Source organism: Magnolia sinica, chromosome 1 (genome assembly GCF_029962835.1).
Source record: "Magnolia sinica isolate HGM2019 chromosome 1, MsV1, whole genome shotgun sequence".
NCBI classification, from domain to species: domain Eukaryota; kingdom Viridiplantae; phylum Streptophyta; class Magnoliopsida; order Magnoliales; family Magnoliaceae; genus Magnolia; species Magnolia sinica.
In genome coordinates this window covers 2,212,070-2,231,651 of record NC_080573.1, presented here as the reverse complement: position 1 = coordinate 2,231,651, position 19,582 = coordinate 2,212,070, and the positions used below count along the sequence as shown (strand labels likewise).

The window sequence follows — 19,582 nt, the reverse complement described above, 5'->3', positions numbered from 1 at the left end:
AGGTTATTAGGATTAATCCTTCACCAAGTTGAGGGGGATTAGGAATCGGTTTACACGCGAGTCCAATTGACTTTGTAAGTAAGTCATTACATGTGTGGGTAAAATATCAATTGAGGGCTGAATTGTTGACTTTAGGATTCCTAATTCCTTGTTGTTAGGATTGATCTCAAATAATCCTCCAACAAGCAAGAACTTGTCTTGCATTTGAATTAAGTTAGGTTGAATTCAGGCAACTCAATAATTGGAAAAGTTAACCCCTAAATTTTTTTTTATATTAGAGTTCTATTAGGATTAATCTAGACCATAGGTCAAATGTCCTAATTCTGCATTGAAACCCTAAATATAAGTAATTCAAACCCTAAATTATAATCTCAATCATAAATAGTGTGCAAAATCAAAATCTAACCGTACAATTTCACAAATCATGATAAGATCCGACTGTAAAGGCGTACACACTTTCTAGTGACATTATAGGTGATTCGACTAGAACGGTGATGTCTCTTCCCATTAAGCTTTCCGCTTTCATGTTGGATTAAAGGATAATTTTCCTTCATATTTTTAACGGATGATTTATATCTCTATCTTCATGATTATGTTTGTTATTTATCAGAATTAATCCTCAAATCATATGTTCAATATTTATCTGATATGAATACTTACATGTTGAACTTAAATATCTTTTCATACTTGTGAATTGCCTATGAATTTAAATTGCTACATCAATTTGTGCAAAACTCCACTTATACATATATATATCCATATTGGGATGTAACTTGATTGATTGTGATTACGATGGACCATCAATCTAGTGACTATTTTATGTATTGGACTAAATGGAATGTTCTTATGGTCCAAATCTGAAAAACATGTAATGGTGTTCTTGATTATGTAGGGAGCTGTCACCCGTGGTTTCTGGTGGAGGGTTATCATAGTTTGTCTGAATGTTGTAGCACGTGCCCTTAGTTGTGGTAATATTTGACTAGCTCTCAAACCATCGACTATTGACCTGTGTAGGGAATCTGGCTACTCACACTGTCAGTGGCTAATCTGCGTCCCACTTGTACGATACAAACAAACGGTTAGGGAAGTTGACCATGATTTTACCACGTGCAGTTATTGTAGACCTCTCCTTCTAGTGTCACTCGTGGAGTTGGCACGGGCTCAAAAAACGTTTCGTGATTTCGAGATTACATTCCCAATGTAAACTTGAGGCTGGTGACCCCACCATGGAGCGTGTATGACGTGCAACCTGCCAATGAAGGTCATCCCACCATGAAAGGATACTCAAAATCAGGTCGATCCAACCATCATGTGGATTTGGAGGCAGGTGGATTGCCTGCGATCGCTGACAACCGCATGAACTTTTCAGTGGTGGGGCCCACCATGATGTTTGTGAGCAACTTGTTGTTTCTCGATTTCACAATTCGGTCACGTGGTTAATACGGGTGTGCCAACATTAAATGTGCAGTTCAATTCAAACTGAACGATTATGACCCAATGACCAAGATAGGTAGATGTGTCGGAATGGATTGTATGTGATCGATATCGAATAAGATCAGTTTAATTGTTGGGTTTGAATCGCCACAAATCTCAAGAGGTTGGCCCTTGAGCTTGATTGGCAGATTGATTCCTTGTAAGGAGCGTTGTGCAAAGATGAACTAAAAACAAAGCCATTGAAGAGCGTTGTGCATTGTTTTGTAGAAAAGCAACCCATAGAAGATTAATGCAAGCAAAGCAAAATTACAAAAATAAATAAATAATAATAATAATAAAATAAAAGAAAAATAAAAGAGCTAAATCAAAATCTAAAAGTTAAAAGAGAAAAACAAGATATGAGATACAAAGATTTACGTGATTTGGCCATTCAGCTACGTCCACGGAGCCACAATACAGAGATTTCTTCCACTAAAACAAGAGATAAAGGGCATAAAGCTTACCTCCCACTCTTTCAGTGTAAAAGGAATCTCTCACTAAAGAATTTCGGCAGATAAAAGAAAGTCACTCTCCCCACATATATTCCCCCTCTACTGACAACACACCTGGAGAGATAGCCCTAGCTTTCGGCCTACGAAAATAGGATTCACATGCACACGGAAAGGGGCAGAGAGGCATGTCATTTTAGGAAACCCTTACATGCTTTCAAGCGTATGAATCTCCACCACATCAACCTTCTGCAGTGTTAGAAGAAAACCAAAATAGACCCATATGAGGAGGCAGTGCATCAACCTAGTATTCAATAAAAAGACCTGTTGCCCTTGTTGCTGTTAGACAACAGGCCAAGCCCTCAAAATTAATGTTGAAGCTTCCATGTCCCATCGATAGATGATTCATGGGGCTGTAAGAGATTAATGGATTAGAAGGAATTACATACAGAAGAAGGTTGGCTAACCGTTGTTTTCATACACAAGGAGCATGTTTGACAAGAATCAAGGCCTGATCTCTGGGCAGAGTTACATTGGAGCCCACCTGATGCATGGCTCAGCCAATGTAAAGCATTATTGGCATGTAGACTCAACAAAATCGTCCCTGCAATTTGATACTATCCCCAATAGAAATTCACATATAAAGGCAACAATACTATAATCAATTTGTTGAAGAGATGCTAGTTCCAAATGCCTCATCTTCATACTATGCTTAGGCAGAGCACGTGTACAGGATTTGGGACTTCATAATATGTTCCCCCAACAAACATGCTGCTCCCAAAAGATCAGAACCACCCGCTGATCAGGTAAGCGATGCATGCAGCTTGAATGTAGACCATTGAATATCATTTTTCTAACCAACAGTTTCTTTGCAAGTTAGGACCACATGATAAATATCACAGGTTGTGTTCGCGCAAAGGAATATTCACATGGGGGCTGTCCTATATCCTGCACACATTCTCCACATTTGTACATATGGTGCATTTCGCTTGAAGATGAGGCATCCCGAATTAGCATATACATCATTGTGCAATTGTCCACCATGCAACTAGTGCAGGGGACAAGGTTAGATTTGACAATCATGGTTACAAAAGGAACCTTAATGGTTGGTAGTTTTAGTTACAGAAGGAACCTTAATGGTTAATAGTTTTGGAGTTCTCAAGACTAATATGAAGACAGATGAGCCCTAATAAGAGACATGGATTTTAGCTTTTGGGGACGCTCTTGGGAAAGACAGTAACCTCTCGGTAAGATTGAGCAGGAACTCCGGCTGGCTGCAAACTTCCTCTAGAATGCTAATATCCATTTTTTCCATCACAGTCGAGTTGCTGAGCAAAAATTTCACAAAGTCAATTTCATTCTTAGGTTCATCAATCACAGATTTAACTTCAACATCAGTAGGAGTGGGCTCGTAACCATTCACAGGAGTGGGATCGGAACTCGATTCATAAATGATAATAGTTTTGAGGTGCTCAAACAGCTTAAAGAAACAAAGCTTCTGTGACTTCCAATACACCCTTTCATCAAAATCATAGTTGTCCTCCCAATTCAACCGTTGTTGGCTGCGATAGTTGTGGATCTGGAAATTTCAACAAACGAGAGAGAGAGAGAGAGAGAGAGAGAGAGAGAGAGAGAGAGAGAGAGAGAGAGAGAGAGAGAGAGAGTTTGAAGGCCAAATTTGGGGGCTGTAGATAGACCGGGTTTGGGTCCAGGAACACTATAGGAGGTCCCGGATCCGATCAGGTTTGGGTACCCATTGTCTTTGGACCTTGGTTTCTAGTCTGGTCTAGGTTGCTTAGAGGCATCTGCATATTCAGACAAAACCTGATGGATGAATTGGATCTCACAAACATGCGCCAGGATGACACATGCGTGGTGTACATGGGCTCTCTAACATGGGTGTGGCCTACGTAGATCTTAATCAATTGCCAGACTAATTAATATATATACAGTATTTATCAAAATAATTAATTTATACATTAACATATAATGTTACTATTAAAATTAATCAGTACTGGCCTGCCTAGAATTATAACCGGGTCCAAACGGGTGGACCCAAACCCGAACCCAACATGACCCAACTTTGAAGGCTGATACATTGGACACAAACCCCGTGGCTTTCTAAATGGGGTCCAAATATCGGACTCGAAGCCATTTAGATCAAGATGGGTTCCCTTGACAGCCTACCAAATTTCAACGGGTCCCCACTATCGTGTGGTCAACTACTTGAGCATGACATTTCATGTGTGGGAGCTTCATGTGTGGCTGTTTGCTTGGTCTAAATGCACTAAGTGCATTGCACTTAGATGGACTTAAATACACTAGATGAGACCATGATATAGTAGGGTATCTGAAATAGATCAATTAGTAAATTGTGTTTCGAGTATTGATCAGGGTCAAATATTGCATATCAGACCCCAGTAATTACCAGATTTTATGTATATGATAATGCTTAATGGAGTATTTTAATTGTATTTTTATTACAGGATAAAGTCAGGAGCGTTAATTGAAAATTGGTGTTAAAGGCATGGATTTCATGATCCAAAGTCTCCAGAGCACGGGGTGGACTCCAGGGAACCAATAATGAAGATTTTACACGTCTGGGATCTGAGGAAAGCAAGCCAAAGGGGCCCGAAAAGGGTCCAGAATGCAAGATCACATGGTTCCCACTATCCGATCAGTTCGAAACTTCATACATGAGATGAGGGCCGTAAATTAACCGTACATATTAAATTTCAGCCATTGAAGATCGCGGGAAGTGGTCCAACGGACAGATCAGCCCATTAATCTTCACCTTGGGGCCCACCTGATATTTGGAACTGCCTCAAACTTGGAGCTGATGGTTGAAAATAGATGACAAATAGGATGGACGGATTGGATTTCTCGTAAACATCACGGTGAGCCCTGTGTAAGAGATGTGTACACAGTGCACAGGTGCATCGGCTGCGCACCAAACGGACGAGCGTCGGTCAGCAGCGCTGACCCGACTTCGTCTTTGGAAAACGGAAGTTTCCGTTTCCAGCGTCCGCGGAACCGACCGCTGTCATCGGTTGTGGGGCCCACCTAGTGTCCAAATGGACAATCCGAACCGTCCATCCGCTTCCCGGGGCCGATATCATCATCGCCTAGATGTCCGTTTGGTTCCATGCATGTGTACGGACGTTGATCGCTGAAAAACGCAAAACGGACGGTGAGTTCAAAACTCCGTGGGCTGCACCAAATTCACCCCAAAACCAGTCAATTCCTACTGATTTTTCGAGCTGAAACCAATGGACGACGTGGATTCCTGTGAAAATCAACATGGGTCCCACCATTGCCACGGAAGTTGGTTTCGCGTCCACGTAACGGACGACCGCTGGCCGTTTTTGCGAAGGATTGTGGGCCCCGTACGTCACCCGTACGGCCGATCCGAGCCGTACATCGTGTAGAGGGCTTCGAGATCTTCAAAACTATGCTGATATTCCACTCCCATGGGGACACACATGTGCGGTACAGAGGCCACAAAAGGGCTACCTGGCGACGTTCAAAACTGATTTTTTTTGTATTTTCTTCTCTGGGCCGCGATAATGAACCTTCAAAACCACCCATTCTTGACTGAAATTTCGTTCTGAATCCAATGGATGGGGTGGATTTTCCAGAAAACACCTCTGTGGGGCCCACCGATCACGGCTGCGAAAAATTACACTTCGAGTCCTTCTACGACTCCGCCACCGATTCCAACCATCCAGCAGCTATAAAGGGGGAGTTTTGGACGTGGGAAAGGCATTCAGAACCAGAGGATTCCAGATCTGAAGCAAGGGAGAGAAGAAATAGAAGAAAGAGAAGAAAGAAAAGAGAGAGAGATTGTTTAGTTTGTCGTTTTTTTTATGAATTTTATTTAATATTTTTTTATGGATTTTATGGGTCACTAATCTCTCAGCTAGGGCTGAGATGAAGCCCCTAATTTGATTAGCTCTTGTATTGGTTGATTTACTTTGAATATTAATTAATTTGTCTCTTTCTCTAAGTGGGCTTTATGGGTTTAAATTCTATACTTCTCCATCTATGAACTTGACCAAAGTATATATATGGATGTTGTTTGGATGCTTATTATAGGTGCTTGTGTCTGAGCAAGAACCGGTTTCCTATAGAGGAAGAAACAGGGTGCTTTAATGAATGTACATTCCATGTACCCGACCAAGGACATGGGATATATCATTCATGGCATTGCTTAAAGGAATTAGACAGTCTGTATGCCCGATTAAGGACACAGATTGTGCTTTCTCTATTTAAGTGGTATCAATCTAGATCAAGGTGAATCAACAGACAAAACAAGGGTTAGGATAATTAGGGGTGGATTCGAAAGTCCTAGTGCCCTCTCTCTGATTGAATTTTCTTCCCTGTTCTTAATTAATTATTTTTCATAAAATTGTGCTTAGTAATTCATTCCATTATTTGTTGGATTAGTTAAGGAGAATCATAGATTTGAATTGTGACGACCAGTCCTCGTGGGAACGATCTCGTAATACGTACCGTATCTACATCTGATTCGTATACTTGCGAGTTTAAAAATCATTTAAATCATGTTGGTTTAAATAAAACATCAAGTTTTTGGCGCCGTTGGTCCAATTGGATTTAGGATTCTCTCTTATCATAATTCATAGTCTTAGTTTTTTTTACTAACTTTAGGTTAAAGTTTTTTAGAAACTAACCTATTTCCTGTTTTGTAGGGACCTGACATAAACTACTAATTTGGTAATCTCTTTCCAAACTTTCTATTTTCTTCTAATATCTATTTTTAAAATTAAGGTTTTATTTTTATTTTTATTTTTTTTTTAGGAAGTTTCTATTTCTAGGCTATTTTATTTTTTTTATTTTTAGAAATTTCCTATTTTCTAATTCTAGATTCTGATTCTTCTTTCAAGTAACTTTCTATCTTCTAGTTTAGGTTTTATTATTTTTAGAAGAGTCTTTAGGTTTTATTTTTATTTTTAGAAAGTTTCTCTCTTATTTTCTAATTTCCTATTTTTTAGAAATTTTTCCTTTTTAGAAACTAACTTAGCTTTTATTTCTAAGATTACAAACTTTCTTTTTTAGAAATTAACCGTTGCTTAGGATTTTTTTTTCTAGCATTAATTTAGTAAATTTAATTTATTTTTGTTTTCTTTTTGTTTATAGGAATTAAGGAAGGAAGCTGCTAAATAACATTGTCTTCAAAAGGAGGAGCTCTTCTTCAGACATCAATCATCTCCTTTTCTGGGTTCTTTCTTCCCATTCTCATTTACATAATTTTAACTTGTTTTAGAATCTCACAGTTTATGCTAGGACGTAGATCTCTGGATTTAGAACTAGCACCGTTTGATCCTGAGATTGAAAGAACAATTCGTGAAAGATTGAGAAATAATTTTGTTGAAATGGCGAATGAGACTGAAGTTAAAGCTCTCAAAGATTATTCAGCTCCTGTCCAATTTAATGCGCCTTCATGCATAGTGTTGCCAACCACTACGGCAGCACACTTTGAACTTAAACCTGGAGTCATACAATTGTTGCCATCCTTTTATGGATTGGACAAAGAGGACCCATATCATCATGTGAAAGAATTCTTAAACATTTGCTCCACCTTTAAGTTCCAAAACTTCTCAGACGATTCGATCCGCCTACGCCTGTTTCCTTTTTCTTTGAAGGATAAGGCGAAAGCATGGTTGAATTCTCTAGAAGTTGGATCTATCATTACATGGGACCAACCTGTCTAAGAAGTTCTTAAACAAGTTCTTCCCCGTTCACAAAACCAATGCCCTCCGTAGAGAAATCACTAACTTCACACAAAAAGAGGGCGAGCACTTTCATGAATGTTGGGAAAGATGGAAGGACTTGCTTCTTAAATGTCCTCACCATGGTTTTGAGAAGTGGCAACAAGTTCAATACTTCTATGACGGTCTGACACCACAGAACCGTCGCATGGTTGATGCCACCAGTGGAGGGTCATTCATGACCAAAAGTGATGTCGAAGCGTGGAACTTCTTTGAAACTTTGTGCGAAAATTCCCAGCAATGGGATTATTCAAATAGAGGTGATAGAAGTCCCCAACAACAAAAGAGAGGTGGTATATATGAGATAGGAGTCATACCAGAGCTAAGTGCCAAGCTTGATAACCTGACAAAGAAAGTTGATGCTCTGGTATTAAATAATGGACCACCACAAACAACTCAAGTCGAGGCATATGCCACATGTTCCAGTCCTGCCCATCCTATGCAGTCTTGTCCATCTGGTGCAGCATTCCCAGAACTTCTCTCTGAACAAGTTCATGCTATGAACACTTTTCAAAAATCTGGGAATGATCCTTACTCGAACACATACAACCCGGGGTGGGCTAGACATCCAAATTTCTCTTGGGCAAAAGGACCACAACAAGGAGGACCATCTGGAAATCCTCCCATGCAACCGCACCTCCAAGTTGGCAGAGTCAACAACCTCAACAGTTTCCACAATATCAACAACTGCCTACACAATCAAGGAAACCATCTCTTGAGGATACACTCCATCTTTTCATGCAGAGTTCTCTCCAATTCCAAAAAGACACCCAACAAACCTTACTGGCCAACCAGCAAAGCTTACATGCAAATGCACAATCCATTGCCAAGCTGGAAGTACAAATGGGTCAACTAACTGCCACATTGAGTGAGAGAGAGAAGGGCAAGTTCCCTAGCCAACCTGAGGCTAATCCAAAGGGACAGTATGAGATTGGCTCTAATTCCAACCAAGGGCAATATCATGAACAGGCCAAATCGATCACTACCCTTAGGTCAGGCAAGCAGATTGATAACAGAATAGAGATGCCTGGGGATGAATCAAATTCTAAAACAGAAGATCAAGATAAAGCAGAGAGTCATACCAATGCATCCAAAGTCCAAAAGCTCTCTGACTCTCCAAGAGCCACTAATGTGCCACCTTATGTGCCCAAAGCACCCTTCCCTCAACGTCTGGCACCAATAAAGAAAAGAAATAACTTTGATGAAATCTTGGATGTGTTTCAAAAAGTGCAAGTCAACATCCCGTTGCTTGACGCTATCAAGCAAGTCCCCGCTTACGCTAAGTTTCTTAAAGATTTATGCACTCAAAAGCGTAAGCAGAATGTTCATAAGAAAGTCTTCCTTGCAGAGCAGCTCAGCTCCATGATTCAACATAACACCCCTCCTAAATTTAGGGATCCAGGAGCTCCCACCATTTCTTGCGGCATAGGAGATCATAAGATCGGGAAGGCATTACTTGATTTAGGGGCGAGTGTCAATTTGTTACCATATTCAGTCTATGAGCAGCTAGGACTTGGTGAGTTGAAACCGACTAAGGTAACATTACAACTAGCTGATAGATCTGTCAAGGTGCCCCGGGGTATTATTGAAGATGTGTTAATCCAGGTTGATAAATTTTATTTTCCAGTGGATTTCATAGTTATAGATACTCAGCCTGTCCAGAATCTTCATAGTCAGATCCCAGTCATTTTGGGTCGTCCATTTTTGGCCACATCTAATGCTATTATCAATTGCAGGAATGGAGTTATGAAATTGTCCTTTGGTAACATGAATATTAAACTCAATGTTTTTAATGCAGGACAACAACCCTCAGATTTGGATGACATATTTGAAGTGGACATGATCGAGAGCCTTGTGCAGGACTCCTTCCGTACATCTTTTGAAGATCCTCTAGAGACCTGCTTAGCACAATCGGGCATGGATTTTGACATTGATAGTCCCATCCATGAAGTCAATGCATTGCTCGACTCTACTCCTATATTGGAGACTGAAAAATGGAGAGCGAAAGTGGAACCTCTTCATCCCTCTGAGACTCTTCCTGACAGCACAGTTTGTAACTCTGAGAAGACAAAGGCGAGCAGGCTGCTTAATGTTCTCAGAGCATATAAGGCAGCAATTGAATGGAAGATAATGGAAATACAGGGAGTATGCCCCACGATATGTATGGATCATGCTGTGGAAATGTCGCGTGAAATGCAAAGGAAGCGTGATCCTAACATGGAAGAAGTTGTTCGAGCAGAAGTCCGTAAATTATTTGACGATGTCAGTTACCTCATTTCAGATGGCACAGTTCATGAGAACTCACATCACTTGTAGGATTGGTTAATCAAGATGTTGAGGTAATTTCTTTGGCGGACCACGGTTATAAAGATTATTTCATTCATGGTCCGTTCTTGTCTGGCTGAAGACGTTAAACTTAGCGCTCATGGGAGGCAACCCAGCCTTTTGCTTTATTGTATTGCTTTTTATTTCATTCATTTTCAATTTTCTTAGTTAGTTACTTCAATGTTTGTGGGTAACATTACTGCAAACCCTCACGAGACTACAACTCGTCCACTAGGGGTAACCTAGGGGTTTAAAGGCTTGTTGCATGCGCTAAATGCAATCGAGAGCACCTGCGAAAGTGGTATAGGTAGGATCTTCTTTTGTTTTTCTTTTTGTTATTTTTGCTTATGTTGATTTCTCTCTTGTGCTAACTCGCTTTTACGTTGAAATTTTTCACAAATTTTGAGAAAGCTTCTTGATTCTCCATCCAGGTATTATCTTTTCATCACTCCTCTTTTATTCTCATTGTTCCATGTGCATTGCTTGTTTATTTCTTTTACATCGAGGACAATGTAGATTTTAGGTTGGGGGTGGGAGATTAGGTTACCTAATCAGTATTTTCTTGGTCTTGAGCAAAATTCGTGAAAACTTTAAAATTTTTTTTTCTGGAATTTCTATTGAATTCAAAGTGATTTTGAAGGATAGTTGTGATTTTACCATTATAAGATACATGACGTTGGTAACTTATGACTCTTGGATTCGGCCATCTGCTTGATTTCACAGTCAATTTTGAATTGTTAATCCATGATTAGACGTTGTAAACATTGATTGAGTCATGATTTCACATATCACATCTCGCTTACACATTAAGTTTTCGGTTCGATAACTGAATGATTAACTTGGTAAAAAGAAGAATTAAAAGGCTAAGTCACAAAATCTTTACCATAGGTTTGCTCCCTATAGGTATAGCTTTGATTCTCCATAGTTGACTTATAAAAAAGTTGGGCGACAAGTTTTCGCCATAGGTTTGCTCCCTATAGGCGAGGATTTGAGTTCCTTGGTGTACTGTTCATAAAGAAAATCAAAGGCTAGTTGAATGGAAAGTTAATCTAAAATGCCAGTATTGGTTTCAAGCTTGGTTGTCACGAATTACTAACGATATCATGAAAATTGACAATTGATTGTAAGTCGAGATTACACTTTACACTCATGGAACTCAATGTTTAGGAATGTTATAATTAATGGATTAATATGTTGAACTTGATTATGAAGTTTACTGAGAGCTTGATTCCAAGAGAAAAATTCCACAACCAATCATGAATCTTAGAATTTTCACATCTCAGCTATCTGTTCACTAGTCACTTGAGTTTATAGGAATCATCTTTTATTTCTAAAATTATTTTTCGCATATTTTGCTCGGGACTAGCAAAATGCTGGTTGGGGGTTGTGATCAGGGTCAAATATTGCATATCAGACCCCAGTAATTACCAGATTTTATGTATATGATAATGCTTAATGGAGTATTTTAATTGTATTTTTATTACAGGATAAAGTCAGGAGCGTTAATTGAAAATTGGTGTTAAAGGCATGGATTTCATGATCCAAAGTCTCCAGAGCACGGGGTGGACTCCAGGGAACCAATATTGGTGCCTGAGATCTGAGGAAAGCAAGCCAAAGGGGCCCGAAAAGGGTCCAGAATGCAAGATCACATGGTTCCCACTATCCGATCAGTTCGAAACTTCATACATGAGATGAGGGCCATAAATTAACCGTACATATTAAATTTCAGCCATTGAAGATCGCGGGAAGTGGTCCAACGGACAGATCAGCCCATTAATCTTCACCTTGGGGCCCACCTGATATTTGGAACTGCCTCAAACTTGGAGCTGATGGTTGAAAATAGATGACAAATAGGATGGACGGATTGGATTTCTCGTAAACATCACGGTGAGCCCTGTGTAAGAGATGTGTACACAGTGCACAGGTGCATCGGCTGCGCACCAAACGGACGAGCGTCGGTCAGCAGCGCTGACCCGACTTCGTCATTGGAAAACGGAAGTTTCCGTTTCCAGCGTCCGCGGAACCGACCGCTGTCATCGGTTGTGGGGCCCACCTAGTGTCCAAATGGACAATCCGAACCGTCCATCCGCTTCCCGGGGCCGATATCATCATCGCCTAGATGTCCGTTTGGTTCCATGCATGTGTACGGACGTTGATCGCTGAAAAAATGCAAAACGGACGGTGAGTTCAAAACTCCGTGGGCTGCACCAAATTCACCCCAAAACCAGTCAATTCCTACTGATTTTTCGAGCTGAAACCAATGGACGACGTGGATTCCTGTGAAAAGTCCAGGAATGGGCCCCACCATCATCGCAGCGTCGGTTTGGCGTCCGCGTAGCGTCTTCCGCTGGCCGTTTTTGCGAAGGATTGTGGGCCCCGTACGTCACCCGTACGGCCGATCCGAGCCGTACATCGTGTAGAGGGCTTCGAGATCTTCAAAACTATGCTGATATTCCACTCCCATGGGGACACACATGTGCGGTACAGAGGCCACAAAAGGGCTACCTGGCGACGTTCAAAACTGATTTTTTTTGTATTTTCTTCTCTGGAGTATATACTTTTAATAATTCATAAATAAATAATAAAAAAGGAACATGTTGCAAACTTGGATGCATTGGACACATCTAAATGCACTTGGATGAACTTAGACATACTGAGATCCATTTTCCACAAGTACAAAGCTTCATATTCAATCTGGGCCTCGTCACTTACCATGAGGCCCAATCTAACATAAAACTTTGTCCGTTTAAAGTAGACCTACAAAATGCATATAAGTGTGACTAAGTTCATCCAAATCACTTAGAGGCACTTAAATGCACTTAAATGAACTTAGACATAGTTAAGATGCATTTTATCAAGCTTGACATACAAAGCTTTGTATTGGATCCAAGCTATTTACATACATACATGTGCGTGTGTGAGGGAAATGATTCAAGTACCATGAAACTTCTTTCATTGAATCATTTGTGGGTCCCACTACAATATGTTGATGCAATGAACTCTGGCGATCAGACGTGTCACCTTCCATTTGGACATGGGACCAAAAATCATACCAATCCATGAGTCAGGTGGGCTAGACGACAAGGAAATGGTAGTGGGGAACACCCACCCTTGATTTCATGGGGCGCCCACCATGTTGTGTATATGCCATGCAATCCATTCACCTTAAGCATGTGCCCTAGATGAAGGGATCCTGCAGCCATCAAGTCGTTTTGACACTCTTGTGGGCCCCAAAGATCAATGGTGTGTGTCCCCTGAATTGGTTCATACCATGTGGCCGACCTCAAATTTGGATCGGACTGATTTTAGGGACCCTGACCTATTGAACTAGCACACATCTGATTGATGGGTCAGATGTCATCAACATATCATGGTGGCCCCACACAACATTTTTGCCATAATTTCGGTGAAAAGGTCTGCATTGAAATAATTTCAACAATTTAATGAGGACATTCATGCATAAGAGAGCCCATCTACACGTCACCCATGCCAACATGGCGCACATGTGTGAGACCCAATCCATCAAATGGATGGGTCCAACTATGTTGATGTCCTTATTAAACCTGAACCCATGTTCAGAAGACCCATGGGTTCCCAAAGCGGATTCAAGTCCAAGACTTCAAATTTGGTACCCAGAATTGAACCTGATAGGACCAAAACCTGATTCCTTAAGGCAATTCAGCCAGGTATGGGTATACCAAGACTCAACCTGAACCAGACCCATAAACAGCATGCACCATTGACCACATGTAATTGTTTGGGTAATTACATACCAGTGGGTTACCTACTAGTTTGTGCAGTCAGCTTCTCAAGCATGACCTTTCATGAGTGTAGCTGTGCTTAGTGATTTTATTAGCAACTGCCCCTCTATGACCTTAATTTGGCTGCTCACCCATTGGGGCGTGCATGCAATAACTAGGCTATAGGTCAATACTTGGTTAGACTGCGTTGGAAGTGAGTGGTGTCACTTGGGCCCCTACCATGGCCAGTTCCAAGAGCCCAAGTAAAAGAGTAGGCTTGGTGTCTAGTTGGTAGTCGACATAAAACTTTTGCCAATTTACTATTTTGAGGCCAACCTCAAATTGCTAGGAGAGAAATTAAAATGACGGTAATGGAATTCAAAATAAAGGATGAGCCACCTCATATCTAGAAGGGACTGATTTTGCATTAGTTCAACTTTAAGGTGCAGTCCACCTTATGCACCACTCAAATGTCCAACACATATGACACATTGGGATAGGAGTCAGGTTGCAAGTGAAGTTCACATGTAGTTAATAATTCCTCTGGACTAGATTATTGTGATTGTTTTGTAGTACGCACCTCCAATAGAGGTTTCTTGTCCAAATGTTGAATAAGAGTCTCAAGGGAACAACAACTCTTTAGCAAGTGGGCAATCCCTGGGAGCTCCCATTTACTCAATCCGGTCATCAGATCCAAACGTGTGGAATTCATGGATAAAGCATCTAGACATTGTAACTCCCTTGAAGATAGAAGCTGAAGAAAAGAACAAAGAAAAAAAAGAGAGAGTAAAAGAAAAGAAAAACAACAACAACAAACAAAAAATACAAACCTCAATGCAAGGTCTACGTCTAGTTGCCCACTTCCCGTAAGGCATCATGCAGTTCACTCATTCGAGTTGTTTGTAACTTTAGTTTAATATACTTTTGAACAATGAAACAACTGGCTTTTACAAAGAGATGAGAAATCCTACACACCAGGACTTAACATAATCAGTACTGTCAGCAGGCTGCAGCTTGGGCCAACCAAAATCAGTATTTTGAAAGGTCTGGGCAGGACCAGTTCAAAATCCTTGCTCAACTCAACCCAGGCCAAGCCCATTGAGCATTAATGTTCACCAATATAAGGAAAAAGGTATATGATGGTGGCAGCACTTAGTATGGCATGAAAGAAGAACCCAGGCTCCAAAAGAACTCTCAAGGGTCATAATAATAAAATGTCCAAAAACACATACCTGAATACACCAACTACATAATTTAAGGTCTTTAACATGTCAAAGATCTTCAAGAAGTCCCTTCAATGAATTGATGTTGTGTTCACAGCACTCATGGCAACCATTATAAAGTTCTTCCTCATAATCAATGCTGGCCTCGACAAGAGACTGTAAGTTCTTTATACGATACTCTCTCTGCGGCTTGTTCCCAATTAATTTCAAGGACAACAGATTTGGGGCATAAATCTCAATCTTAGTAGTCATATATCCCATATCATCAAAACCATTTCCAAAAGCAATGTAAAGGTCATCATAATCATGATCATCATAAAAATGATAAAGGTCAGAGTCCATAACTGTTAAGCAATGAAGCTGCCGATTTTCAACAAAGATGTCGAGATTCTGTGCAGAGCTGCAGTCTTTGACAACAATGTCTTCCAAGAGTGGACAATTGGAAGTCAAATTTTTTATCTTGTTAGCAGACAATATAATCCGTGCGAGATAAAGAGTTTTGAGAGAGCTAAAACTCGTGGAAGTAGGTGGGTCGAGAGCAACATATGTCAATGATAGCGTCCTTAACGATTTACAGTTAAACATAAACGGAGTCAACTTACATTCATCATAATCCTCAACCTCTACAAATGTATTACCTTCGCCAGCAAAGGCCAAATCAAGTTCCTCCACATTATGGTCAACTGCAAAATGGATCCATGAACTAACTCGCGGAGGATAGTGGTCTAGTTCTAGAGAATCGAAATGGACACGAAAATACCGAACCCCAGTATGAAGAGATGTTGATTTATCGATAAAGGTGGTACCGTATTCGATAGGTCTCAAGATCCTCTCATGAGAGGGTCCGAAGTTGAAATCCATCGTAGTGATGGATGTCCATACATATCTCCATCTTCTCGACAAGAAGCTTGTCCTAAGCACATCCTCCATGTGAAGGAAAGATAGGATGTGAAGAAGCAATGAATCACGTAATTCACTGATCCAATCACAACCATGTTCTTCAAAATTCTTTTCTAGGATGTTGATCTTATTCTCCATTGATTCGCATCTACAGTTTTCCAATTCATCTACATTTTTCTTTCAGTGAAGAAAGCCTGCTGAAAAGAGGAATTCCAAATTCACAAGGTGTAAATAGAAAGGTAGGGAAACATTCTACTGTGCGTTTGCCAAACCGTGTTAATGGCATACATGTCTAGAAATCCAACTGAGCATAACTGGTGATCAAACGCTGATCCAATGTCCTTAAGCCCCTGAATTTTCCCATAAAATTTAAATTGCTAAACTTTTTTCTTTTTTAACCATCCATTTGATGGCCCCAATTGGGCATTTATGATTGTCCACTCAGTGTGATTTTTAAGCTGAGCTCCACCCACAATGGTAGGGCCCACAATGTGGACAATCTGGATTGGTGTGCTGGTAGATAAGTGACAGCCAATTAACATGGTGTAGCAAATGCAGACAAGAGCCTGACCATAGAGTTTAATGTATTTCAAAGCAAATAAAATAGGGAAATGAAATGCAATGTGACATTGAAGAAGATTAACAATCTTTCTGTAAATAAACATATTTTCAACCATGTTGTTGGATGAATTATGCAAATGGTACTGATTCAATACCTCTGAAGGCATGGGAAGTACCAAGCATCCATGTTATTGGTAGGGGTGGCAATGGCTCAAGTCATCCCGTAACCAGCCCACCTCACTTCCAAGGCAGGTTTTGGTAAAGCTAAATGGGTAGTCAGTAAGGTTCGTTTCAGAAAATGTGACCCATTTAAGTAAATGGGTTGGGCTCGGGTTAAACCCTATCCAACCTGACTTGTCCATATAATTATCAATGGGCTAGGCTAGATGATCCAGCTCAACCCGACCCGACCCGACCCAAAACCTGAAATAGATTAATAGAAGTAGATACATGCACATAACAATTAGACAGATGCACGTAATGTATGTATGTTTGTATGTATCCACTAATTGGATGAGGCTGTCATACTTTTAGCTCCATAATCTTTTTTGAAAGTAAAGTGTGGTCATGCCACGTCAGATTGGTCCAGCCCGACCTGATTACAATTAATGGCATGTTTGGAATGCGAGATTAGGTGGTATTGAATTGCATTAGGCGGAATTAACTCCATTATTACACAATGATTAAATATATGCAAATACCATGGAATTTTGACCGTCCAATCCCAAGTTTGGAATCAAATTCTCTCTTTGGGAAAAACACATTAATTGAAACCTTCATTCGGTGGACCATGGAACTGTAATCAATGAACCAGATTTCACAACTAATGCCGCTCAATATGCAGACACAACTCGAGTGTGACATGTAAAGGGCGCATATTGATGACCAGTGTGGATAAAATACATACATCAATGTGGGGCCCACAGGACTTCGGATTCCTCCAGAAATCCTGCCATATCTCCCATTGGAACCGGATGATATAATACCTGTATTAATCCAATCCTTCCCATTAATTCCAAACACGGGATGAAATTTACATTGGACCAACTGCAATTCCATACCACCTAATCTCAAGTTCCAAACAGGCCCTATGGTTCAGGTAAGTGGGTCGTGTCACGCCACAGGATAATGGGTCGTGGGCCAGAATTCTTGGCCTGTTTAGTAAAATGGATAGGGCTTTGGGCAGACCTTGACAAGATCTGAACCATTCATTCGATGACAAAATAGTAAATGAGCCATAGCACAATGATCATACTGTTTGGAGCCTGGACAATGACAACCCTTACAAATGGAGAGGAAAAGACAGAAGCCTGCATTGACTAATTTCAGACCGTAGATGGTGTTCCCTTGCTTTGGTTGAAGGAAGATCAACAGTAGTGTCCCCCCAGAACATGGCCCCATGTGAATCCATCCATGTGAGGATGAGACGAGGATTGCGTCGCAGGGCTCTGTGGGGCCCACCGTGATGTAAGTGCTTTATCCACGCCGTTCATAGTTTTTCTCAGATCATTTTAAGCTAAGATCCAAAAAATGAGGTAGGTCCAAGGCTTACGTGCACCACAAAGTGGGGATTGAACGTTCACCATTAAAAACTTCTTGGGAGCTGGAGAAGTTTCGGAACAAGCTGATATTTTTGTTTTCACTTCATCCACATCTACCTGACTTTATGAATAGGTTGGATGGTAAAAAAAAAATATCATGGTGGCCCTTAGAAAGGTTTCAACGGTGGGTGTCATTATAACTGCAGGTTCCTTTGGTGTGGTCCACTGAAGCTGTGGACCTGCCTTGTTTTTAGAATAATAGCTTAAAATGATCTTAGAAAAGCGATGAACGACGTGGATAAAAAATTTACATCACGGTGGGCCCCACAGAGCATTACTATCCGGGCGGGGGTAGGACGCAGAAAAGGGAAAAAGAGGAAAATGGATTTTACCTGTAACGCGAGAGGAGAAAGGGCGGGAGTCGGAAAAGAAAGAGGAGAGAAGGCGGGAGACGGGAGATGCGATGATTTTAGAAGGATTCTCGTTTCCCGCTTAGGCAAGTCGCGCGAGTGAGATTTCAGGGGGCCTCGCCGCACATGTGACGAACGTGACGTACACTTGCGAGATCCTGACGGTCCATTCCAGTCAGCGGGTGAGCCGCGAGCTCCTTTTGCCTCAGCATCCAGCACAGGCCAATCATGGGTGATCCGATGATCGAACCCGTCTAGGCACTATAATAGGAAGCGGATTGCCGACAGTAGCCAGGTAGCTACTGATAGTGCTCTGTGAGTCCCACCATGATGTATGTATTTTATCCTTGACGTCCATCTATATTTTTACAGATCATTTTACGGCATGAGCTAAAAAATGAGGCAGATCAAAATCTCAAGTGTTAATCATTCGTTTGTTTTTCTATGTTTTCATTTATTTTATCTGCCTATGTATGGTCATGCTAAATTGGGATTAGTGAGCTACATCCTTGGAAACAATTAATCATGCTAAAGGTGTAGTCGGTTAGCTTGTTCGACTCGACTCGACTCGGTTCAAAGCTGAGTTCGAGCCGAGTCGAGTTGATTTTTTGAGTTTGATAATAAGTTCGAGTTCAAGCCAAGTTCGAGCTGGCCCAGCTAGACTCGACTCAGATTGAACCCAGCTCGAATCGATTCAGTTACTTTGATATTGATGTTGGTCACAAAGTTTTTGATGAAATGACTCAAAGAAGTGTGGCTGGTGGCAAGGGAGTTATGTATATGAAACCAAGACTTTTTTTCCCTTGATTCTTATGTTGCTTAGAAGGTGTTTGATAAAATATCTGTAAAATCATTGTTGTTGTCTTGAATACAAAGAGAGTGAGATTTTGAAGGTGCAGTCCAAGTGTTTGTAAAAATGCTGCAACGGCAAACTTGGCTTGAACTCGACCGAGTTGTTGACCGAACCAATCCGAGCTGGCCAGTCAAGCTCGAGGACCGAGCTGAGCCCAGTTCAAGCTGAGGTCAGCCAATGGCCGGTTTGACTCGATGTACACCCACCCCTAGAAACAATTGAAAACGGGAAGTATCACCGTTAAAAAGTCTTCTAAATTGCATGTTGGGTTCGGGATTATATGCCTATGCCATCCACTCATTTGGCGCAACAATATGA

At 40.9% G+C, this 19,582-nt stretch overlaps 1 protein-coding gene and 1 non-coding gene across 2 annotated transcripts; both read right to left on the bottom strand.

Annotated features, from left to right (window-relative positions):
- Positions 1 to 7,694: 7,694 nt before the first annotated feature.
- LOC131221985 (small nucleolar RNA R71) lies at positions 7,695 to 7,801 on the bottom strand. The gene has a single exon (XR_009159702.1). It is a non-coding gene; the product is annotated as a small nucleolar RNA R71 (small nucleolar RNA).
- A 6,605-nt stretch (positions 7,802 to 14,406) lies between these two features.
- On the bottom strand, positions 14,407 to 16,162 carry LOC131236474 (F-box/LRR-repeat protein 25-like). Its single transcript, XM_058233685.1, has 2 exons — positions 15,009 to 16,162; positions 14,407 to 14,530 (listed from the first exon to the last, which is right to left on the bottom strand). The coding sequence occupies exon 1, from the start codon at positions 16,035 to 16,037 to the stop codon at positions 15,048 to 15,050; it is 990 nt and encodes a 329-aa protein (XP_058089668.1). The 5' UTR covers positions 16,038 to 16,162; the 3' UTR covers positions 14,407 to 14,530; positions 15,009 to 15,047.
- Positions 16,163 to 19,582: the final 3,420 nt, after the last annotated feature.